Below are 25,391 nucleotides of genomic sequence, written 5' to 3' on the forward strand. Positions count from 1 at the left end.
TGTTCTTTAGTAGTAATAACACTTTATAGTGCCATTTTGTGTCCAAACCATAGTGGACATTACACTCATTCAATCCAATAGGTCAACACGATAATGTGTATACAACTGATCTACACTCAGTGGCTACTGAATACCTATAATGCATCTTGAGCCTTGTGCTAAATGATCTTCTGGGTTTCAAAATGACATATTTTCCATGACATAGTAATGTGCTAAAACCATAGAGGACCACCTGATAACCACACACAACACAGAATCATGATGGTGAGTTTTGGATAGACGACTTTTTTTATTTTGCATGTCATTCTTAAAAAGTAATACCAACATATTTTACAGTACTGGGAGTTATTATAACTGGATGTGTTCAAGATATCATCCCATTGTGCTTTCTTTGACAGTACACAGATTATTTCTATCATCCGAATAGTTATCTAACTTGGGTCATCAGCCTTCCTGCAGAAATCTCTTCTAACTTGTGCAATGTAATACACACACACACACGTCAGTCCACTCTTCCATCAAATTTACCGCAGGCCTTTTAGTGTGTAGTAGAATATTAGCGCAGTCAGGGCTCTGGTATTCCAACTGCACTAATAGAACGTAAAGTGTTCTTCACCGCCTGACCTGGAGGCAGTTTATTCCTTCCCGCATCTAAGTTTCCACTGTTCCACGAAATAAAATGTAAACTGATCTTTATCACCAGCCTAAGCGCTTCAGTCCTGATCTCAGATCAGTTCTACAGTAAGTTCGTTGAGTTTCAAACGCAGATATGTATGTACTCCAAGCATTTCAGTCTTATTGATCACGCAAGATGGGGCATAAATAGGTGTTATTTGTTATGCGAGACAGCAGATATCTGTAAATTAATTACTGACAGTTCTATCCAAAGATCTCAATTGGTTTTGGTAAAAGGAGTCATGGCTTGCTGATCTGTGATCAGGTTTTCCATTTCATAAATGATTAAGGTTTACTTGTGAATAGTCGAGACAGAACCAATATGCCGTGTATAGAGGGTTGGCGCCACATAGAATCTCATTCTCGAAACTTTATTGCACGATATGACATCACAAAATAACTAATATGATTCTGACCATTGATTGAATTAGTCACAATGTGCTTGGCCATTGAACAGGCTTAACAGGAAGAGCAAAGCCGAAGACATTAAAGAATGAGTCAGGAGATGCGTTTGCTGCATTCTGTCTTTTCTTTTGGCATATGTAGGTGTTTGCTGCATGTGATGGCTGAGCAGTTAAAGGCCTATTGACTGAGCCAGTGCCTGGTGCTCTATGTCATAACCGCTAATGAATGAGCTCTTAGTAACATTGGCATCACCGCATATGCAGACAAAGGCAGAATGGAATAGAGGAGAGGAAGGGTGTCTGCTAATACCTAAATTCAATACCCATATCTCCGAGGCTATGTTTACACTAGTGCGTTTTAAAGGGACACTCCACTTTTTTTGAAAATATGCTAATTTTCCAGCTCCCCTAGAGATTTTTACCGTATTAGAAACCATTCAGCTGATCTCCGGGTCTGGCGCTAGCACTTTTAGCATAGCTTAGCATAATTTATTGAATCTGATTAGACCATTAGCATCGCGCTCAAAAATAACCAAAGAGTTTCGATGTTTTTCCTATTTAAAACTTGACTCCTCTGTAGTTACATTGTGTACTAAGACGTAATGATCAAGGACTTTGCTGCCGTAACATGGCTGCAGGAGGCGCAGTGATGGTAACTTTTAACAGCTGGGGACTATTTTCAGGCAGTGCGTAATATCATTGCGCCTGCTGCAGCCATGTTACGGCAGCAAAGTACTTGATTATTATGCCAGAATGAGAGTATAGTTCCTAGCCATATCTGCCTAGAAAATCACAACTTTTAATTTTTCGTCAGTCTTAGTACACGATGTAACTACAGAAGAGTCAAGTTTTAAATATGAAATATATCAATATTTGGTTATTTTTTAGCGCAATGCTAATGGTCTAATCAGATTCAATGGATTATGCTAAGCTATGCTAAAAGTGCCAGACCCGGAAATCAGCTGAATGGATTCCAAAACGGTAAAAATCAATTGTTTAACTCTAGGGGAGCTGGAAAATGAGCATATTTTCAAAAAAAGTGGAGTGTCCCTTTAATGTGGCATTTTTAAATATAAACTATCCTAGTCTATACTGGCGTTTCAGAAAAGATTTCTATCCACACTACACACGACCGAAATTTCACATGACCATACTAGGCATGCATGTACAAGTTTAAAAGAGCTTAGTGCTCTAATAATAGTTTTTCTTTTTGCGTATGTAGGTAGCTGTAGTTTTATAAAATTTACAGTTTAACTGCACAATGGCTGTTTTTAAGGACAAGAAATGCCAGCTTTTTTAGTATAACGGTTATATAATAGGGGCTTGATAAATCAGATAAGGTTATGAAATGATCCAGATGACACAATCAGGGAGCAAATGTGGGCAGCCATGTCTTAGTTTTTGTAAATAACCATATGCAACCCCATAGTTTTCAAACTAAAACAGGGTCTACACACTCTGCATGGATATTTTTAACCCAGCATTGAGTAAAAAAGGGACGAACCGTTGGGTTAAATGAACCCAGGAAATGTTTATATATTGTTAAAACAACCCAGCATTTTTGTTTCAACAACCTAGCACTTGTTAAATTACAACTCAACGGGTTGTGTTCGTTCCTTTTTAACCCAAAGCTGCATGCGTTAAAAATAACCCTGCATTTTTTAGAGTGCAGTGTTTTTCCAAAAATCTCTATTATCAAGGATCGAAAACCCTGGAATGCTGTTTATGCCAGGCGTAGCGGGAGCAAAAGTTTTGCTTTTAAAACACAAACACATTCTTGTTCTACAGTAGGTGTATTTATATCGTTGTATTTCTTTCATTATTTACTTTTTTAATACATAATTTTATAATTGTTTTAATTTATAGTTAAACAAAAAATCCTGTCCAATTCAGGATCTCGACGTTGCCCTGGCACAGACACTCACACTTAAAGATCAGATGATCAGAGCAGTGTGTGATGTGAGAACAGAGCAGTGTCTGATCAATTATTCATCTGCGATTGACCTCTTCTCCCAGGATTGTTTGTGTGTGTATGTGTGTGTTTGTGTCTACTTTCATTCTAGCATTGGACAATAACATATTATGTACACTAAAAGATGCTGGGTTATTTTTAATTGGGTCAAAAAGGGACAAACTAAGCCTGATTGGTTGTAATTTAACCTATTTTAAGTTGTTTTACCCAAAATGTTGGGTTGTTTGGGTCTAATATACAAATTTTAATTTAACCCAGTGGCTAGGTTTGTCCCTTTTTGACCCAACGCTGGATAAATAACCAAGCATTTTCAGAGTGAATTCAATTACTCACAGTGTATACAGTATGTGTTTATCTACATACTGTATTTTGACATTCCTATAAAATAGCCCTGATACTTAAATGTTATACAAAATGATGAGCTGAAGGCATTTGAAAACTGCTCTTGTATAAATTTGGTTTAAAAAACAAGCATTAATGGAGCCCATAATATGATTTAAACATTATCTCCTCCTTTCTGTCTCTCTCTTTCTCCTGTTGAATCATTTTCTATTTCTTTTCCTCTCTCTTCCAGTATACTTTCCTCCGTGGGGTCAGAATTAGATCTGCGGACATTGCGAGCAGTCAGAGTGTTGCGGCCCCTAAAATTAGTGTCAGGAATTCCAAGTAAGTGTTTTATCGGAGTGTATCTGTTTCTCTTGAGTGTCTGTACTCTTTGCACAAGGTGAAATATTAGATTGGTATTTATGGATGGATGGATTAATTTTTTTATACTTTGAATACCGATTTTTGTACAGAGATGATTGACTCGATACGTTTTTATCAATAACTTTATTGTGCACAAAACAAATATGTTTATTTATTTAATATGTTTGTTTAAAGTTTCTTTGAGTTAACGCTTTCCCCGCCGGCCTTTTTAAAAAAAGTTGCCAGTCAGCGGCAGATTAATGCCTTCCAGAAAATTTTAATTCTATAAATATATAAACAAACAATATATCAAATGAAAGAATAGACCATCTGCTTTCAAACAAACAAACAAAAAACATTTTATCCTATCTTCATTTGTTCTCTTTTGATCTCCTCTGAAATATGAGCATACATCACATAAAACATTTTGAGCAAAAAGCTGAGATTTTATAAAGGACTTTTGTTAGCAATCTGATTCAGAACGATGATCAAAACATACAAAGAGTTTTTACTGTTTTTGAATCAGTGGATGCTTAAGTGTTTCATTAGCTGGGAAAGAGTGCCACCTAGTGAATAATAGCCGAAATATAGATCGCCATAAAAACTCATCAGGGAAGCACTTTCGCTTAACTCTTTCCCCGCCAGCGTTTTTTTAAAAAGTTGCCAGCCAGCGCCAGCATTTTTCATGATTTTTACAAAAGTTTATTGTCTTCCAAAAAATGTTCTTCTTTAAATATATAAACAAACAATATATCAAATGAAAGAACAGACCCTCTGCTTTTAAACAAACAAACAAACAAAAACGTTTCATCCTACCTTCATTAGTTTCCTTTTTATCACCTCACAAATATGGGTAGGTTTCTTCAAAAACGTCAAATTTTGAGCAAAAAGCTGAGATAATTCTATTTTTGTGAAGGACTTTTGATAGAGATCAGATGTGACGCGATCTTTAAAACATACACAGAGTTCTTTCTCTTTTACGTGAGGCGTTACTTCCAGGTTGTAAAAGTTGCAGAAGTGCACTATCTGGTGGATAATAGCGGTATTTCGGAAAGCCGGAAATTCTCGTCATTACCAGGGAAGCATATTCTCTTAATTGGCGAGATATCTCGTCAATGATGGGGAAAGAGTTAAGAGAAAACGCTTCCTGCCAATGACGAGTTTTTCCAGCAATACTTATTTCTGCTATTTTCCACCAGGTGGCGCTGTTCCTCAACTTATAAAACATGGAAATATACCCTTAGGGCAAACAGTTCAAACTCTGTGTATGCTTTGATCATTGATCTGAATCTGATCTCTATCAAAAGTCCTTTACAAAAATGCAATTATCTCAGCTTTTTGCTAAAAATTTTGTATTTTTGAAAAAACCTACCCATATTTGAAAGGTGATAAAAAGAAAACAAATAAAGATAGGATGAAACATTTGAAACAAAACCTTTTGTAAAAATCAATAAAAAAGCTGGCCATGGCTGGCAACTTTTTTTATGCTAATTAAGAGTTAATTGATGAAATAACTTGTCAATGGTGCGGAAAGAGTTAAAAGTTGTAACGGTTTTGATCATTTGCATCCTATTAAATGTTTAAAAATACATCTCTAACGTCATTGTTCTCCAGGCCTGCAAGTGGTGCTGAAGTCCATTATGAAGGCCATGATACCACTGCTGCAGATCGGCGTGCTCTTGTTTGTGGCCATTCTTATGTTTGCCATCATTGGCCTGGAATTCTACATGGGTATCTTTCACAAAACCTGCTATGACAGCATCACAGGTACGTCACACAGATTTATGCCTCTTCTGTCTGTCAATCAATCTACAAAATAACATGTTATCCCTTTTCTCAAATCCTACCCAGGTGAGATTTTTGACGAACAGCCCTGTGGTGAGCAGCTGCCCGCTCGTGTATGTCCGAATGGGACGAAGTGTGACGGCCCCTGGGAAGGGCCGAACTACGGCATCACGCAGTTTGACAACGTCCTCTTTGCCGTGCTCACTGTTTTTCAGTGTATCACCATGGAGGGTTGGACTGATATGCTTTATTATGTATGTGAAACTGATTCTGATTTTCACTTTGAATTTTCACTTTGGGTCATGGTGGTGATGTTGGCTATACGTATGTGTATATGTATGTGTGTGTTTTACAGAGTAATGATGCTTTAGGCAGTGCCTGGAATTGGATGTACTTTGTTCCCCTCATCATCATCGGATCCTTCTTCATGCTCAATCTAGTGTTGGGTGTCCTCTCTGGGTAAGACCAAACATTCAAGTAACCCATAGGAAAATCGCTCAGGAGATTTAATGGTGTTCTTTAGGGATGCACCGATATGGAAATTTTGGCCGATACCGATAACCGATAACTCTTTATATTTGGGGGCCGATAACCGATATATATATATATATATATATATATATATAGGCCGATAAATTTTCATAATAATTTCACAATGAAAAACTCCCAGACCGCGGACATCTTGTCTTTGTGCTAGACTAGCATACTATTCTTAGGCCCGCAACATGTGTCATCTTCATGCTATGTCACAGAAAGCACCAATCAAAACTCCACATGGCCAGCAATGAGCAAGTGAAGTGGTTCAACAAACCAAAATAATCCATCATTTATCGGCTTTCATTTATCGGCCTAATTTTGCTATCAGACCGATAACCGATAATATTAAAAATAAGCAGTTATCGGCCGATATATCGTGCATCCCTAGTGTTCTTAGTTGTCGGTTTTCACTGTCATTGTCACACATACTATATGTTTTTTCTTTTATATTGGCAATACTTTATATCAACAAACTGGTATACATGTATACACTGGTATCTATGTCTGTCTTCCCACCAGTGAGTTTGCAAAAGAGAGAGAGCGCGTGGAGAACAGAAGTGAGTTCCTCAAACTCAGACGTCAGCAGCAGATTGAGAGAGAGCTCAACGGGTATCTGGAGTGGATCTGCAAAGCAGGTGTGCACACAAAACACATGAGTACATATAAACCTAAATTCAGTGCTGCTGAACTAAAAGATCTGCAAGAGTTTGTGCAGAAATAAAACACACGGTCTCTTTAATTTGTTTTACAGAGGAGGTCATACTTGCTGAGGATGACAATGGCACTGGTGACCGTATGAATTTTCTCATTTTGCACTCAATCAAATTTTTAACCTTAATGTAATGCATGATTAAAATGACTCAAAAATGTGTTTGTGGGAACAGGATCCCGTCGCAGGCCCACACTAAAGAAAAACAAAGCTGACCTGTTAAATCCAGAGGAAGGAGAGGACCACATGGGAGATGCCGTTGGTAAGAAACGAAAATCATGTTTTGTGGCCTTAACACTTTCATTGTGTAATTTGCTAAAAGGCAAATGCTCAACTGCTGTATGTACATTACACATAATTATGTGCAATGTGTAGTATTAAGTCTACTAAAACTACCCTGTAAACTTGCAATTAATGGTCTGACTAGTGGCCAAACTGAACTCTGGAACAAATACTTAGTTGAAAATCACTAATTAATAAATACGAGGGAAGACGGCGATCATGGATCACCGCTATGTGAAGGGAGGTTTAGTAGCCAATCTGTAGTTAAAGGGACACTCCACTTTTTTTGAAAATAGGCTCATTGTCCAGCTCCCCTAGAGTTAAACATATGATTTTTACCGTTTTTGAATCTAATTATCTGATCTCCGGGTCTGGCGGTACCACTTTTAGCATAGCTTAGCATAATCTATTGAATCTGATTAGACCATTTAGCATTGTGCTCAAAAATAACCAAAAAGTGTTTCGATATTTTTCCTATTTAAAGGGACACTTCACCCATTTGCATTAAGTTTTGTATAGTTAGAACCCCAGTCATGTTTTTGAATGGTTGTGCATCATTTCCTCAGTTTCCACTGATTTCAGTGTTGCACTTCCTACTTTCAATGATGTAAAAATCATCATTTTGCATCATTGAAAGAAGGAAGTCCAATATCTTTGTTGAGGGGGTGAGACTACAAACACCCCTTTTCTCGGTCAAATAGGCAACAAATATGACACACTTTCAATAAAGATTAATGTTTCTACGGGTGAAATGCTCCTTTAAAGCTTGACCCTTGACTCTGATATTACGCAGTGTCGGAAAATAGTCCCCTACTATTGAAAGTTACCATGAGACTACTTTCAGGGGCTGCATCATTGCGCCTGCTGCAGCCATGTTACAGCAGCAAAGTCCTTGATTATTACTCCAGAATGAGAGTATATAGTTCCGAGCCATATCTGCCTAGAAAATCACAACTTTTCATTTTCTGTCGGTCTTAGTACACAATGTAACTACAGAAGAGTCAGAAGTTTTAAATAGGAAAAATATCGAAACTCTTTGGTTACTTTTGAGTGTGATGCTAAATGGTCTAATTAGATTCAATGGATTATGCTAAGCTATGCTAAAAGTGATACCGCCAGACCCGGAGATCAGATAATTAGATTCAAAAACGGTAAAAATCATATGTTTAACTCTAGGGAAGCTGGAAAATTAGCATATTTTCAAAAAAAAATGGAGTGTCCCTTTAAGATTGCTTATAGTACACATTTTACACAGTAACGTTAGCTTAGTGTCGTTTTTAAATGCTTTAGCTCTGATATATAAACTAAGATTGGAACAAGATGTACTTGTTGTTTATTTTGCTTAATATTAGAATTTAACTACTCTTAAAGGACACTGTTGCTATTAATTCTTTGCAGAGTTTACCGGAAGTTACGTTTGTTCCGTGAAGCCGTTTGTTTATGTTGTTACTGCTGAAACCGTCCATATATTTGTATGTCTACCCTACTGAAAAATCCAGCTAAAACCAGCATAAGCTGGTAGCTGGTTTTAGCTGGTTTAAGGTGGTTTACGCTGGTCCTCCCAGCCTGACAAAGCTGGTCATGCTGGTGGGCCAGATGGTATTCCAGCCTGACCATCTAAGTCCAGCTAGACCAGCTTAAAATGTGACCAAAACACAGCTAGACCAGCTTGCTACACCAGCAAAACCAGCTTCCTACACCAGCAAAACCAGCTAAAACCAAGCTGGAGACCAGCTAAAACCAGCTCACCAGCTTATGCTGGTCTTAGCTGGATTTTTCAGTAGGGTACAGTATATATTAATATGTCTATTTCTATATATATATATATGTAAATATGGTTTATATTTTAGGCTCTCCTTTTGCTCGTGCGAGCATAAAGAGTGGAATGGCTGATGGAACCACATTTAGCAAGAAAGAACGACGTTTTCGTTTCATTATTCGAAAGATCGTGAAGACGCAGGCTTTCTACTGGACTGTTCTGAGCCTGGTGGGACTCAACACACTGTGTGTGGCTGTCGTACACTATGATCAGTCTGAACTACTCTCTGACTTCCTCTGTAAGTGGACCTTTGGATAGATACTGGGTCTTGGTTATGCCGCGGTCACACTAGACTTTCAGCATGCAAATTTCGTATGCAGACCTCTTCCTAAAGTATATGGGCAGCAACCGCATGTGATATTGTGCTATTATATACTAAAGTGTTGTTTTTATTATTTGCACTTAATGGATTTTGTTATGCTCACGCTTTTTTGTTGCTTTTGTTATGGGATTGTGCAATACAGTTATTTTTAGTGTTTCCTCCACTTGAAAAGTTCACGCTGTGATGTATCGATCATCTATTGGTCTTCACATGATATATATTCAGTCTTTTTTAACGTCCCGAAATGTTTCAGTTTGCAATTTGCAGCATTAACATGCATATGAATGAAAGCCAATGTAACAGAATATCTAGTGTGATTGTGGCATTACTGTCCCTTTTATTGCTTTACATTTGTTTAAATGTATGGTGTATAAAAAGTACTGAGGGAATAAAAGATCTCATTTTATCATAGTTTTATTACATACTAAGCTTAAAGAATTGCAATGTTATCATATCGTTTTTAAATTAATTTTACCAGGTCTCTGCTGAATACCACTTCGTCCTCCAAATTGTGCACTATTCCAGTGCTTTCTCCTTGCATCTGTTTCCTTTAACAGTTCTTATCTCTCGCTCACTTTCTCTTTTTCTCTAGATTATGCTGAGTTCATTTTCCTAGGCCTCTTTATGTCAGAGATGCTGATTAAGATGTACGGACTGGGAACGCGGCCTTATTTTCACTCCTCATTCAACTGTTTCGACTGTACCGTGAGTGTTCTTCTCTGTTGCCCTATTTTACGTTTTGCTTTCTCTCGTTTTTACTTTTCTTTCTCTGTTTTTTAACCTCTGTGAGCTGCTGACCTATATTAGATGCCGACCCAAGCCCTTGTCAGTGTTAAGTGCGTTCCTTATTTGCGTTGGGATTTGCCTGTGTACGTGTTTCAGGTCATTGTTGGCAGCATATTCGAGGTGGTCTGGGCCATGGTAAAGCCGGGGACGTCCTTTGGAATCAGCGTGTTACGAGCTCTGCGTCTGCTTAGGATCTTCAAAGTCACCAAGTGCGTTCCGGTCCTTTGATTTAATTCTCCATCAGAGTTTTGCCAGATTATATGGTGTCCCTTTCTTGAGATTTGAACCAAGTACAAACTTTGATTGCATTAAAGAGATACTACAGCTGAAGTAAAGGATAGTTTACCTAATAATTTTGTCATCATTTACACACCCTCAAGTTGTTCCAAACCTGTATACATTTTTTTGTTCTACTGAACACAAAGGAAAATATTATGAGCAATGTTTGTAACCAAACCGTTTTTGAGCATACGTAACTGACTTCCATAGTATTTTTCTTTCATACTATGGAAGTCGATGGTGCTTCTGTTTCCTGCTTGATTACAAATATCTTTCTTTGTGTTCAGCAAAACACAGAAAATACAGGTTTGTACAGGTTTATACATAATTTACAACTTGAGGGTGAGTACTGTTAATGATGACATCATTTTTATTTTTGGGTGAACTATCCCACCAAGCACAAGACATGATTTGGACGTTGTTTTTTGGGCTAAATCAAGTCATGGCCTTCATTTAGCTCCCCCACCCAAAAAAAAACAACAACGTCCAAATGATGTCTTGTGCTTGGTGGGATCCCTTTAAAACCTTAAAAACTATCCATTTAAAGTACTTTTTTTCTGGGGAATACATAAGAAGAATGTTCATGGTGTTCTTTTATATACCTTTAAAGGGGACAGAGAATGAAAAAAACATTTTTACTTTGTCTTTGTTGAATAATGGTAGTCTACCCACATTCACAAACATACAAAAAGTGCTAAACATGCTAAACATCTCAGTCTCATAGAAATTCCTCTTTTAGAAATGTCAGCCAGAAAACAGCCCAATCTGAAAAACTGATGCTTATGACATCACAGGCATCTAACTGTCCTTCCACTTTAAAATAATTGGCTACATTTTTTGAGTGGCAGCAAAGTCAGCCAATCAGTAATGAGATTGCAAGTTAAGCCAGTAGGGGGAGCCAAATAGGTGCAAAACCACTTGTTTAAAATCCCCCACCCTAATAGAGCTATCTGAGAGAGGTTTTTAGGAAGCTTCTAAGGCATTACAGACCCAAACAAAAAAATTTTTGTCTACATGTCACATCACAGAACAAGGATAAATACTCCGTTCAATCATTCTATATCACCTTTAAAGTAAATGGGGTATGGGGATATTGTGTTTCAAATAAAACATTATAAAAAATCACCAAATTATTTTTTTAGTACAACTTTTAAAGGAAAACACCAACGTTTTCCAATATTTTACTATGTTCTTACCAAAACGTAGACAAATTAATACATCCCTATCTTTTCAATGGGTGCACTTAATCTTTGTACAGCACGTCTTGAATGCGCTAGCATTTAGCCTAGCCCCATTCATTCCTTAGGATCCATAGAGGAATTAATTAAGAAGCCACCAAACACTTCCATTTTTTTCCTATTTGAAGACTGACTACTCCCCCTCTCGCTCAAACTTACGAAGTCAGGAGTGATGATGCTATTGCGGGCGAGGTGGAAGTGCTGCAATCTAAGTGCTCTTCCGCCATACAGTATAGTTTTCATTTTTTATCCGTTTAAAAATTGTCATGTTTTATTTTCTGCCACTATACTTACTCGTGTAACTACTCATGTAACAGTCTTTAAATAGGGAAAACATGGAAGTGTTTGGTGGCTTCTAAATTCATCCCTGTTCGGATCCTAAGGAATGAATGGGGCTAGGCTAAATGCTAGCACATTCCCAACACGCTGTAGATTAGATTAGGGGCATGCATTGAAAAAAGATAGGGATATATCAATTAGTCTAAATTGAGGTAAGAACATAGTAAAATATTGAAAAACAGTGGTGTTTTCCTTTAAGTCATTTTAAGCCTATAGGAAGTATTGATGCAGTATTTTTGTGAAAAGAAAACAATTTAAGTGTTATGCGACATGATGATACTTAAATAATAGTAGAAGTTTTCATTCTTTTAAAAATACACTTCACACTTTTTTGTCTCTTTCTCTGTTTTTTCCCAGATATTGGGCATCTTTGCGTAATCTGGTGGTTTCTCTTTTGAACTCCATGAAGTCCATCATTAGTTTACTTTTCCTTCTCTTCCTCTTTATCGTTGTCTTCGCGCTCCTTGGCATGCAACTCTTCGGTGGCCAGTCAGTACAGATCTTTACCTACTACATCAAGCTTCTCAATTATAGATGACCAATCACACTGCATAACTTCTCTGTATAAATGTTCTTTGAATGTGCTCTTTTTGCCAGGTTTAACTTTGACCAGGGCACTCCTCCTACAAACTTTGATACGTTCCCTGCTGCCATTATGACAGTGTTTCAGGTAGGTTGGTAAAGGTTGAGGTGGCAAATTGCTTTGTTCCAATACAATACTGGTGATTTTGCTGTGTATAAACTGCTTATATAGGTAGTTTTTTTGTGTGCATCAAATCCATATGGAGGGCGTTCCAAGATATTTCTCCCTTTTTTTTGACACCGTCATGTGTGATTTTGGACCACAAAACCATTCATAAGTCACACAGGTACAGTACTGTGCAAAGTTTTAGGCTACCACCACCAGCTGCTTTGTTGTTTTAGCAAAGTTTAAATGTCCATCCATATTTATTTACTCTTTTTTAAGAAAATACAGGAAATATCTACACAAAATTAAAAACAAAACAATTTTCAGCACTAAATGTCTTTTTCAGGCATCAGTCAGTGTTTAGTGTGACCTCTCTTGGCACAAAACACATTTTTTAGAAGACTGAAGTCCTGAAGTCATTCGATTAGAATTAAAAATTAGGATTTAATTTAATTTAGGTTTAAGAGATCCTGCAGGTGCCTCTTATTGCTCAAGTGGAAGGGTAGTTTACTCTAAATACTTGACACTTCAGCTTATACTTTTACACAGTTTTTAATACAACATACACATTTCCTGTATTTTCTGGTTGTATTATAATAAAGAGACTGAGAAATAATTATATATGATCACTATACAATTGCAAAAAAAAAACGAATCTAATAGTAGCATGATGGCCTAAGGCTGCGTTTACATCAGCCGTGGTAGAGGCATCAAGCACAAGCGATTTCAATGTTAAGTCAATGTAAAGACGCTTCTACGCGTGGCTGAAGGTCCTGCATTAGATGTGAATCCGCCTCATTCAATGACGCGAATTGAGCGTTGCCGCGGAAAACGCACGAGTTAAAAAATCAGAATTTTGGCGCGTTAACCAATCAGGAGCTTGCTCTAGTTGTGATGTGATTACATGAAGCGTGCGGAGTCGCTGAAGCCTCTCCCATGACGCGAATTTCTGCGTGAATGACTCGAATGACTAGAATTTCATGGGAATAGCGTATTTTTGTCGCCTCTACCGCGTTTGGTGTGAATCCAGCATAACTGTGCGTTCACACCAAACGCAGTAGAAAAACGCGTTATTCGCCCGTAGTTGGACGTCGAACATTTTAAGTTTACTCATTTCATTCGCACATGAAATTCTAGTCATTCGAGACATTCACGCTGAAATTCGCATCATGGGACTTCTGCCACTCCGCTCGCCTCCTGTAATCACGTCACTACTTTGGTTAACGCGCCAAAATTCAGATTTTTCAACTCATGCGATGCTCAATTCGCGTCATTTGCGCGAACTAGACCCACAAATGAGGCAGATTCGAGTTTACCGTGCTGCGCTAAACACCTCATTCGCGCCACAAGACCTCCAGATAAGCGTAAATGCGTCTTTACATTGACTTATTAGCATTGAAATCACTCGCATTTGACGCCTCTACTGCGGCTGGTGTGAACGCAGCATTAGACTTTGCACAGTACTGTGTATTTGTAGCAATTGCCAACAATACATTGTATGGGTCAAAACTGTCAATTTGTACGCCAAAAATCATTAGTATTAAGGAAAAATCATGTTTCATGAAGATAATTAGCACATTGCCTATCATAAAATGTATTTATCATTAGTAATATGCGTTACTAAGGACTTCATTTGGACAACTTTTAAGGGGATTTTCTCAATATTTTGATTTTGCAGCTTTAAATAGTTGTATAGAATTAAGATGTGTATAAATGAAATATGCGTACTTTGCTGTTTTTGGTTATACTGTATGTGAAAATGGTAAAATACTGTATGTGAAACAGTCATTTTATTTATTTGTGTATATGTCTTAGATTCTAACAGGTGAGGACTGGAACGTGGTGATGTATGATGGCATTAAGTCTCAGGGAGGAGTGGACACAGGGATGGTCTTCTCTGTATTTTTCATCGTCCTCACACTTTTTGGCAACTGTATCCTTCTTAATCAGTACACCACACATACATACATACATACATATAATAATACACCCACTGATTATTAAACTCTGGTTGTTTCCTAACATGATTTTTCAGACACACTACTGAATGTATTCTTGGCTATCGCTGTGGACAACCTGGCCAATGCTCAGGAACTAACTAAGGTAGTTTTACACAGTGCATTACATACAATTCCACTATGCCAGTCTCACCTGTCATAAAGTACATGCCCTTTGGTATTCTTGTGTGCGTCCTGTTGCTCGTTTGGTATACAACATTACGTAAGAAGTACAAATTTGCAGGAAACATACTGATTAAAAAAAACCTTAAATGCATTGCAAGTCAATTTGGATTAAAGCATCTGCTAAAATCTATTATATTATGTTACTACAAATAATACTTATCACTGTTCTGTTTTATTTTTTTCTAGGATGAACAGGAGGAAGAAGAGGCCACGACTCAAAAAATTGCTCTACAGAAAGCGAAAGAAGTAGCGGAGGTCAGCCCGCTGTCTGCTGCCAACCTCTCGATCGCTGCGTGAGTTACTTAACACGCTAACAAACAGCACATTCTGGATAACACACACACAAATATTTGACTAGCTATCTAAATTGACATTTTTTTTAATGTGTGTCATTTTTGTGCTACTACTATCACCAAACGTAACCAGTGTTGGGAAAGTTACTTCCAAAGTGTAATACATTATATATTACAAATTACTGTCATTTAAAAGTAATTAGTTACATTACAATATTACTGTCTCTGAACTGTAATGAGTTACACTACTTTTGCGTTACTTTTGAGTTACTTTCATCAAAATAACAGAAGTATGACTAGGCATTATAAAATTTTAAAATGTAGTTTGTTGCTGCTTATAAATCTAGTTATGTGTTGGCCCTCGAGCTTTGAATAGGCACTGAAGACTTATGGCAAAATACAGTAACAATCACTGTCAGAATCATAAACATAGACAAATGATCTGGTAAAAGTCTGGTAAATTATGGTACACATACCAAACACAATAGAGCCCACTATAATGCAACCTATAGCCTAATAACATGGCAAGACACGCAACCTCTTTTCATTTCTATTCTTTAAGTCACTTTTAATTCAGATTCACAGCACAAACCTGGCATGCACTGGGTTGACACAACTTATCAAAAAGTGCTATTGGAGGATCAGGCCTCAAGGAATACAGCTCATTTCAGTACAATATAAGGATTACATGTAGACTCGCATATAAAACACAGACAAACAGAGGAACACTGCTTTTTGCCAAACAATGAATATAGGCTCCCATACAAAGGCTGGTAAAAACTTTAAACTGTGATGTTTAAATGTATTATTTAGATAACCATGTTTAAGTCTTCACTGATGTTATGTTGTTGTTTAGGTTGCTGTTTGTAATAAAACTGTAGATAGCATAGGAATAGCCTAGCAATCTATTATGTATATGGACTGTAATCATAGCAAAGCTTACCTTGTCATTGCTGGTGTGATATGGATTTTACTGGCAAGATTTGTAAAAGTATATTTACTTCTGAGGTTCAAGCAGCACAGGAGACCGATAGAAACGTTCTTTTGCTTTTACTTAGTGCTCTTATTCGCAAAATTATGCGTGTGCGCGCTACTGGACCTGATTGCGACCACTTTAGTCAATGCTTATAAAGGACTTCCCAGATTCGGCTCTTTAAGAAACATGTCTATTTGACGCGCACCGCGTCCAAATCGCATTTCAAATACAACATTAAAGTAAAAATGAACATGTTGCATACAGCACGTGGAAACAGACATACGCTGCGTCCCAAACCGCCCTCTTCCACACTACATAGTAGGCAAAGAGCACGAGAAGTAGTGCTTTTCGCCCACTATATAGTATGGAAGTAGGCGGTTTGGGACGCAGACACGCAGTCGCAGCTTTTTCATGTGTGGATGCTGGTCGCGCGCATTGGTCAAAAATAAAAATAACACGGTCTAATTTTGAAATGCATTGTTGTAACGCGCTCGTTACTAAGACTGTAACGAGTAAAATTTACCAAAATTTTATTAGTAATGCGTTACATTACTGCGTTACAGCAAAAACTAATATATTACTGTAATATATTATATTTTGTAAAGCGTTACTCCCAACACTGACATAACTGAAAACATAATTTGATAAGATAATTATCTGAAAAGCTGTTATAGTAGCACGGTGTATAATGGCTTACGTATTGTTGTCTCTGTATATATTACTGTGAAATATGAGAAAATGTTTTAACATAAAATTAGTGTGCACTACACCTTATCATTTTAAAGACAATTTATGCAGTGTTGTGCACTAGGTCAGAAACACACACCACATACAGTACACATAAACACGCAACAGTGAAATGAAGTCTGAAGTTGTTCATCAATATACACAATCAAATGTGATATTTTTTTTACACTGCTTTAACCCAAAATTGGGTTTTCACAGGCAGGGTCACATTTAACTTCACATAGTACTGTGCAAAAGTCTTAGGGCACCATGCTACCATTAGATTTGTTGTTTTTGCAATTGTATAGTGATCATATATAATTTATTTCCCAGTCTCTTTATTAGAAAAGAACCAGAAAATACAGGAAATGTGTATGTAGTATTAAAAACAGTATAAAAGTATAAGCTGAAGTGTCAAGTTTTTAGGGTAAACTCCCCTTCCACTTGAGCAATAGCAGGTGGCTGCCGGATCTCTTAAACCTAAATTAAATTAAATCCTAATTTTTAATTCTAATCGATGCATTTAGACATTTAGTTCTAAAAAAGTTTTGTTTTTAATTTTGTGTACATATTTCCTGTATTTTCCTGTTTGTATCTTAAAATAGAGTGAAAAATAAATATAGATGGATATTAAAACTTTGCTAAAACAACAAAGCTGGTGATGGTGGCCCAAGACTTTTGCACAGTACTGTATATGCTAATGAGCCATAATACACCCATTCATTTTTGCCAAAAGTCCAACATCCTAAATAGACATAATACAGCCTTAATTTTATTACTGTGAGAGATCATGTCTTATGTCACATCCCATTTGATCCAGCTTCATAACTGGTTTAAATGTTTGTATAGGCCAGCTTAGCTGGGCTAAGCTTAGTCTGTCAGCTTAACTTTATCATCTTATTTGAGTAAATCCACTCTAATTCACTTTCACTAAGCAAAGTTTCTGCAGACTTGCTCAAACCTGCATAATTACTGTGTATGTAACCCCCTTAGGACTTCATTTCTGTAGTTAAAGGGAAATTTCTGTCACCGGCAAAATTTATTTAGGCTACGTGCCCCCATGTTGTTACCCTGCATAGGGAATAAAAGTACTATACACTATTTATAGATGTCAGGCTGCAAAAAGTTAGAGTTGATACAGCTTCTAAGTCTTTAAAAGCCATGAAATAGTTTTGTGTGAGGAAAAATATAGAATTCTTATTAAAAATTGTTTTAAAATGTTGATATTAAAAATAACGATAATGCAGGAGACTAGGATTGTGTATGTGGTGTGTGTATTGTGATTGATGCTAGCAGAGTAGGGTGAGGAATATTTCTTTTCTTTAGAAAAAAAAATGCAATCATCAATTGTGTGTTTGTGTGTGTGTGTTTTCTTTGACATTGACAGACACACTATGTCCTAACCTGGGCCTGTATTATTAAACCTTAGAATCCTCTCAAAGCAGTGCATTTAGGCCTTCAGTGGTGTCTCTTGTCTCTTAATACCATCATTATGACGTCACCAGTGGCGGCCAGTGACTTCTTTTTTCGAGGGCACTCGATGCAAAGTTCGTCACAACATGTATGTAGCCCTTTGTGTGTGGTTCCTTTTTTTCAAAATATGTGTTCTGCGCGTCGAGTGATCCTATGTGCATCATGTGTCTTGTCAAAATAAGTGCCTGCTGCAGACGCGTCTAAAGGGTTTATGATAAAAGAGATCCAGATCCTTGCATAATCTCATGCGTAATCAGTGTTTACTGTTAAGGGAGTTCCTTGCGTGTATTTTGTGAACGTGAGCGTCTCTTTGATCATAATTTGTTTTGACGCGTGTGCAGCAGGCACTTATTTTAACAATACACGTGATGGACATGACGCAACAAACACATATTTTGAAAACGCAAGCAACACACATGACACTCCGAAAACACTTATTTTGAATTAGCGCCCCTCGGATAAGCAGTCACGAGCCGCCACTGGACGTCACAGCAATAGAAACACATTAACAGTTTAATTGCAAAGTGAAATAGAAATTACCGTATTTTACACCTCAAGGAATAGCAGTGAAATTTTACTTTATTAAAAAAATACACTACAACATGAGACGCAGCGAATATTATACAAAAACCTGTTTAAGTATAACAAATTACTTTGTTGACAGTCTATTATTCAAAGATAATGCAAAGAACAAAAGTTTACTTTAAAAAAATTGACATTCACAAAATGTGCATTTTACAAATATTATTTGCTTACTAAATGAAATGCATTAAAGGAATAGTCAATTTTCTTTATAAAAAAATCCCGATAATTTACTCACCACCATGTCATCCAAAATGTTGATGTCTTTCTTTTTTGAGGAAAACATTCCATGATTTTTCTCATTTTAATGGACTTTAATGGACCCCAACACGTAACAGTTTAAAATTGCAGTTTCAACGGAATTTCAAAGGACTCAAAATGATCCCAAACGAGGCATAAGGGTCTTATCTGGCGAAACGATTGTCATTTTTGACAAGAAAAATAAAAAATATGCACTTTTAAACTGCAGCTTCTTGTCTATCTCCGGTCCTTTGACGCGCCAGTGCGACCTCACGTAATACATCCGTTCCAACGTTGTTTTATGTCAAATGATACTAATTAATATCTTTGTGTCAGTTTATTGTATTAAAATCGCCCGTGATTGTTCGTTTCATATATGTAATACGTGACCTTTCCACGGCTTAACACAATTACGTGAGGTCGGGCTTGCGCGTCAGGACCGGAGATAGGCGAAAAGTTGTAGTTTAAAAGGCACATTTTCTCGTTTCACTAGATAAGACCCTTATGCCTCATTTGGGATCGTTTAGAGTCTTTCGAAACTGCGTCGAAACTGCAATTTTTAACTGCATTAAAACTTTTTGTGTTGGGGTCCATTAAAGTCCATTAAAATGAGAAAAATCTTGGAATGTTTTCCTCAAAAACATAATTTCTTCTCAACTGAACAAAGAAAGACATCAACATTTTGGATGACATGGTGGTAAGTAAATTATCTGGATTTTTTTAAGAAAATGGACTAATCTTTAAAACTAAATAACAAAATTAGCCTGTGGATTATTTGTAAAACAAAATCTATCCTCTTTTCTTTCCTCAAAAAGAGTTTGATCACTCTGTTGTACAACAATAAGTCTTTTTCTATCACCATGGAGGCTAATGCTGAAAGTCGAGACTGTCCAGTAGTATTTCTGACATAAGTTTTACTTGTTGTAGGGCTGAGAATGTCCAATCAGATATATAAGTCTCTTTTTCACACACAACCATTCATAGTCATAGCCAGTCAAAAGATGTGTAATGTTTTAAACGGTTACATTGAGCGTTATTTTAAACCAATACTATTTCAATGTTGGTAGGAAAAATCAGCTGACTGTATTTATACAGGAGATATAGGGGCGGTTTCCCAGACAAGGTTTAGACTAGTCCTAGATTAAAATAAGTGCTGTCCAAACTAAAAACAACTTGCACTGACATATATCTTAAAATACATTAGCACCCTTTGTTTTGCCTCAAAAGCACACAAGTAATGTTTTTAGTAAGGCATTTTTGTTAAAACTAGATATATTTCATAATTAAACTAAGGCCTAGTCCTGGCTTCAGATAATCCCTATTTGGGAAACCACCCCATAAAGTATAAATACACATTTATTTGACTCTAGTCAGTTAAATCTGTTAAAACATTTCTGGGGTCGAAAAGTTTGGAATAGCTTGGATATAAACCTGGGATTTGTACTGAAACTCCCACCAGGAAGAAGCTTTGAGATGTCGGATATGTTTTATTTTGAAAAGCGGAAAATTCCAAGTTATCCCAAAACGTATCCAGCTACTCAAACTAGGGACCTTGCTAAGCCTGTTAACTTTATCAGCTGATGTGATAGTTGTAGCAGCATTGTTTTTATGTTCCTTGTCTCACCCCCCCTCTCCCCAGACTAAAATCTGATCGTATCGATGCCACAGACAGTTTACTGAACTGGTATTTATTTATTTACTTACTCTTTTTATTTTGCTTTCTGCTGTCCTCATGTCTCCGTATGGATGTGTTTCTGTGTTCGGCTGCTGTTTTGTATCTTAGCCCAGTTTTGTGTTGTTGAGGCTGCTGGTGTCATTGGCTATGGCGACACATCCACAGCAGCACTGCAAGCAACCAACATCTGTCTGTCTGAACGTGTCTGTCTTCGCCCAGTCCTTATGTGCAGTATATTATCACTCCCTTCACAGAATTCATGAGCCAGATCCATGTTCTCTTGCTGAGGACTAAGGAACTCCATCAGTTCCTTTCATTCTGCATCATTGCTCATAGGTGCTTTAGGGAAGAAAGACCAAGGCTTGTCTTCTTATCTGGGTTAAAACTATTCTCTGTATTTCTTTTTTCTATGTTTCTTACTGTGTAGTAGAGAGCAGCAAAAGAACTCAAAGGTGTCCAAGTCGGTCTGGGAACAGCGCACGAGTGAGATCCGCAGACAGAATCTGATGACCAGCAGAGAGGCGCTCTACAATGAACTTGATGCAGAAGATCACTGGAAGGTCAGGAGACGTGTTAGAGATCAAGAGTTAAAAATAATTTTTATTTTGAATAAAGTACATCAGAGAATCACCATAAGCATTGCGTTAGCTGCACAAAAGGTTGCGGGTTGTTATCATAATGATAAAATGTATACCTTATAATGAACTGTAAGTTGCTTTGCATGAAAGTGTCTGCCAAAATGCAAAAAAAAACATCAATGTAAATAAATATTAAAAGGACATTCAACCAAGTCTGCTTCCTCTATCTCTAGATTAATTACCGCAACCGTCCTGACATGAAGACCCACTTGGACCGCCCCCTAGTCGTCAATCCTCAAGAGAACCGGAACAATAACACCAACAAGACCCGGCCCGGTGAACCAGACCTGAACCAGCAGCGAAGTGAAGAACATTTGCCGTACCAACCCAGATATCACCACCATCATCATCGCCACACCCACTCCAGCCGCCAGTCCCTCCACCACCCAGAGCTGGTGGATGCAGGGTATGATTGTGCCCAGAGAGGAGGTGAGGATGTAGAGGGCGTGGCAGAGCACCGGCGCCCCCGACACCATCAGCATAGAAGAAGGGATGAAGATGGAGGACGAAGACACAGAGAACACCACAGCAGAGGTGAAGAGCTAGGAGGAGAGGGTGGGGAGGGGCTGGAGAAGAAGCAGAGGAGGCATCGCCATGGAAACCACGGGGATGGAGACGGAAGGAGGGATAGGGAACGGAGTCGACACCATAGAGTGAGAAAGTGAGTCTGCTTTGTTTAATGTGTCTAATACAAGTCAAAGTTTGGAAACTGGAAGAGTATGTAAGCTACATTTTTTTCAATTGAACCTTTAGAACTAAAGTTGTATTCTGTAACTTTTCAGAGAGTGTAGTTTATCAGCGGCTCGTCCGGTTCCGCCTGGTTTTCCACGCGGAGAGAGCCAATACAGTGAGAACCTGGATAACCTGCGCAACAGCAGCAAGATGGCCATCCACGACCCTGACCCTGACCTCTATGACCCATACTGTGATCCAGAGCAGACCAATAACCTGCTGAATCTGCAAGGACCAGATCTCCATGACACCAGTCTCATTCTAACAGACTCCACCAAAACCCCCAGCAAACTGGACCACACTGCCGTAGATATGCCCCCAATTTACCCCTCAGTTAATGCCAAATTACAGGGTGAGTTTGTCTTTAGAAAAGCTTTTAAAAAGTATTTACTTAAATATAAAAATTTTTCCTTTTATACAAATATAGGGGTGGTCACATACACTTCAAGCATGCAAAATTATTTTGGATTCTTCAATGAATATGAGCAACACGATGTCATGCTTTAGGGTTTCTGTTTCAAATAAATAATAAATTATTAATAATCAAATAATAATAAATAAAAAATGTTACAGATGCGTTGTAATTTAAAACTAAAGCTTGTAATTTTTAAAACTAGCAAGGAGATTCTTTTTTTTGTTTTTACCCTATTGGTCAAATATATGTTTTACTGTTGAAATTAACAGTTGAAGTTGCTAAAAAAATACAACAATCTTCTTCTCTCCCACGTTTGCACAGAAGTAAATGGAACGCAGTCTATTGTGATCACCTCTTTAGTTTTAAAGGAACACCACTTTTTTTTTAAATATGCTCATTTTCCAGCTCCCCCAGAGTTTAACATTTGATTTTTACCGTTTTGGAATGAGCCGATCTCCAGGTCTGACGGTACCACTTTTAGCATGGCTTAGCATAATCCATTGAATCTGATTAGACCATTAGCATTGCACTCAAAAATAACCAACGAGTTTAAATATTTTTCCTATTTAAAACTTGACTCTTCTTTCCGTTGGTCTTAGTACACAATGTAAATACAGAACAGTCAATTTTAAGCAGGAAAAATATCGAAACTCTTTGGATGCTAATGGTCTAATCAGATTCAATGGATTATGCTAAGCTATGCTAAAAGTGGTACCACCAGACCCAGAAAACAGCTGAATGGATTCCAAAACAGTAAAAATCAAATGTTTCTCTAGGGGAGCTGGAAAATGAGCATATTTTCAAAAAAGTGGAGTGTCCCTTTAAATATAGAAAAAAGAAGCATGTCATTTGACTGTGAAACTCATGTATTTTTGGGTCTCAGCATTTCTTTTTTCCTACATCCCTTTATTGTGCAGTGAATAAGAATGCCAATACAGAACCTGCTAAGCAAGGCGAGAAGAAAGAAGAGGAGGAAGACAATGGTGGTGATGAAGATGGACCCAAACCGATTCCTCCCTTCAGTTCGTGTTTTATACTATCCACCACTAACCCGTAAGTTTGTTTAGTACGTGTTTTAAATAGGTAAACAGTGATCTAAAGTGTATAACATATAATTTTTACCTTAGTAATGAACATTCTTATAGTAGTAGTACTAATTTGCTTAAAATCAGTGAAAAATGTTTGCTTTTTAAGTGCTTTTGTTGAGTAATGGCTGTCTACTAAGGCCTGGAGTATAGTTTGTTTCATGCATAGCATACGTGACCATACACGCACAGTCGAACTCACAACCTTGCAAATCATAGTTCATTCGACTGGTTTGACCCATGTGCATTGTGTGACAAATTGCAATACCTCTCCTGGGATACATACTACATACTCCTGTACATGCATGTGCAACCTATGTGTACAAAGTATGTGCATCCGACAGTGCAGAAAGTGTGCACTATTCTGAAATAAAAAAAAGTAAAAACTGAAATACATCAGGCTTAGGGGGTTTTTCAGAGACATTTGTTCACTAGTAAATATTATATACAAATCTACTCCAATCCCTATAAAATATATTTTTAATACCCATGAACAGATACACATGAACTTTTTGAAAGGTATTGCTGGTACTGTATGTGTGGCATCAGGACGCATGTTACATCTTAACCAATGTGAGTTTTCAGGTTCAGGAGGTGCTGTCACTACATCCTGACACTGAGATATTTTGAGATGTGTATTCTGTCAGTCATTGCCATGAGCAGTATCGCTCTAGCAGCAGAAGATCCAGTGTGGCCCGAATCACCTCGAAACAATGTAAGTCCAAATTTATTTTAATAGTTTCTTGTTCTTTCACATTTGATCACTCAAACATGAGAGTGACACTGTTTAACACTGTTTATATTTTATTATGTATTTAATGCATTGGAACCCATACCATGGTGATGCATTGTATATTTCAGGTTCTGCGGTATTTTGACTATGTCTTCACTGGTGTGTTTACCTTTGAGATGCTCATCAAGGTACCGTGTTTGTCATTGGCATGTTTAAGTTTATTTTATGCATCTGGGGGATTCTCACGAAATCCAGACTTAGAAGGTGTCCAGCATCAGATTTTTTTAATAGCCCTTGACGCCACATATTTTTGCACATATAAGATTAAGGTCTGAACTTACTATAACCATTATTTTTAGAGGATTTAAAAAATATTTCCTATACAATTATTTACATTTTTTAGATTATCATTATCAAAAATTATCATTACCGCAACATGTTATTACGTTAAATATATGCATTTACAAACTCATGTTTCGGTAATGAGACCTAAAAAGTTGTCTAGGTACTATGACAAACAAAATTTAAACTTTTTATCTAGAAAAGTGCTTCCCTTCCAACACATTTGTTTTGAAAATTTTAGTTCATTGAGGGCTTAACAATGATTGAAAATTGTTGCGGAGGATGAGAAATTTTTCAGGGACACTTTTATATTCCTTATTATTGTGTCTACATTTACCAATGATCTCCAAATAGTATAACATGCACTGAAGCTTTTTATTTTTTAGATTTTTTAATTATAAATATTTCCATGTCAAAGAACCCAAATCCAGTCATGGACACGTTGCGGTAATGAAAATTGGTTTGTATGATGTCATTTGAAATCATATGCAAAATAGTACGTGAAAAGATGTTTGTAATTGCATGCTTCTTATTTTGATACTCTTACTTTGCATTTACTTTTTTTATCAAAATGTTTCATGACACCTCATAAGTCTAATTTCGCGAGAATCACCCATCTGTGATATTTCAAATGTGTTCTGCTTTGTTGCAGATGGTGGTCTTAGGGATGGTTTTGCACGAGGGCTCATATTTTCGTGACCTGTGGAACTTTCTGGACTTTGTAGTGGTTAGTGGTGCCCTGGTAGCCTTTGCCTTCACGTAAGTGCCCTTTACCC

The 25,391-nt window shown here is 37.3% G+C and overlaps 1 protein-coding gene across 5 annotated transcripts in view; it reads left to right on the plus strand.

Moving 5' to 3' along the window:
• The window catches only part of cacna1ab (calcium channel, voltage-dependent, P/Q type, alpha 1A subunit, b), a 190,250-nt gene that overhangs the window by 105,968 nt on the left and 58,891 nt on the right, over positions 1-25,391 (plus strand). For 2 of the 5 annotated variants that reach the window (XM_073876150.1, XM_073876154.1), the window contains exons 5-27: positions 3,626-3,717; positions 5,353-5,505; positions 5,590-5,777; positions 5,879-5,982; positions 6,580-6,695; positions 6,812-6,853; positions 6,945-7,031; positions 8,902-9,108; positions 9,785-9,897; positions 10,075-10,187; positions 12,192-12,323; positions 12,432-12,504; positions 14,338-14,455; positions 14,558-14,625; positions 14,892-14,998; positions 20,635-20,679; positions 21,098-21,230; positions 21,482-21,969; positions 22,091-22,392; positions 23,373-23,508; positions 24,126-24,255; positions 24,402-24,461; positions 25,268-25,374. In XM_073876150.1, the coding sequence (XP_073732251.1) occupies positions 3,626-3,717; positions 5,353-5,505; positions 5,590-5,777; positions 5,879-5,982; positions 6,580-6,695; positions 6,812-6,853; positions 6,945-7,031; positions 8,902-9,108; positions 9,785-9,897; positions 10,075-10,187; positions 12,192-12,323; positions 12,432-12,504; positions 14,338-14,455; positions 14,558-14,625; positions 14,892-14,998; positions 20,635-20,679; positions 21,098-21,230; positions 21,482-21,969; positions 22,091-22,392; positions 23,373-23,508; positions 24,126-24,255; positions 24,402-24,461; positions 25,268-25,374 (3,114 nt within the window). The remainder of the gene's footprint in view (positions 1-3,625; positions 3,718-5,352; positions 5,506-5,589; positions 5,778-5,878; positions 5,983-6,579; positions 6,696-6,811; positions 6,854-6,944; positions 7,032-8,901; positions 9,109-9,784; positions 9,898-10,074; positions 10,188-12,191; positions 12,324-12,431; positions 12,505-14,337; positions 14,456-14,557; positions 14,626-14,891; positions 14,999-20,634; positions 20,680-21,097; positions 21,231-21,481; positions 21,970-22,090; positions 22,393-23,372; positions 23,509-24,125; positions 24,256-24,401; positions 24,462-25,267; positions 25,375-25,391) is intronic. The other 3 variants (XM_073876151.1, XM_073876153.1, XM_073876152.1) reach the window with 2 other exon arrangements.

The sequence above is a fragment of the Misgurnus anguillicaudatus genome, chromosome 14, assembly GCF_027580225.2.
Source record: "Misgurnus anguillicaudatus chromosome 14, ASM2758022v2, whole genome shotgun sequence".
Lineage (NCBI taxonomy): Eukaryota > Metazoa > Chordata > Actinopteri > Cypriniformes > Cobitidae > Misgurnus > Misgurnus anguillicaudatus.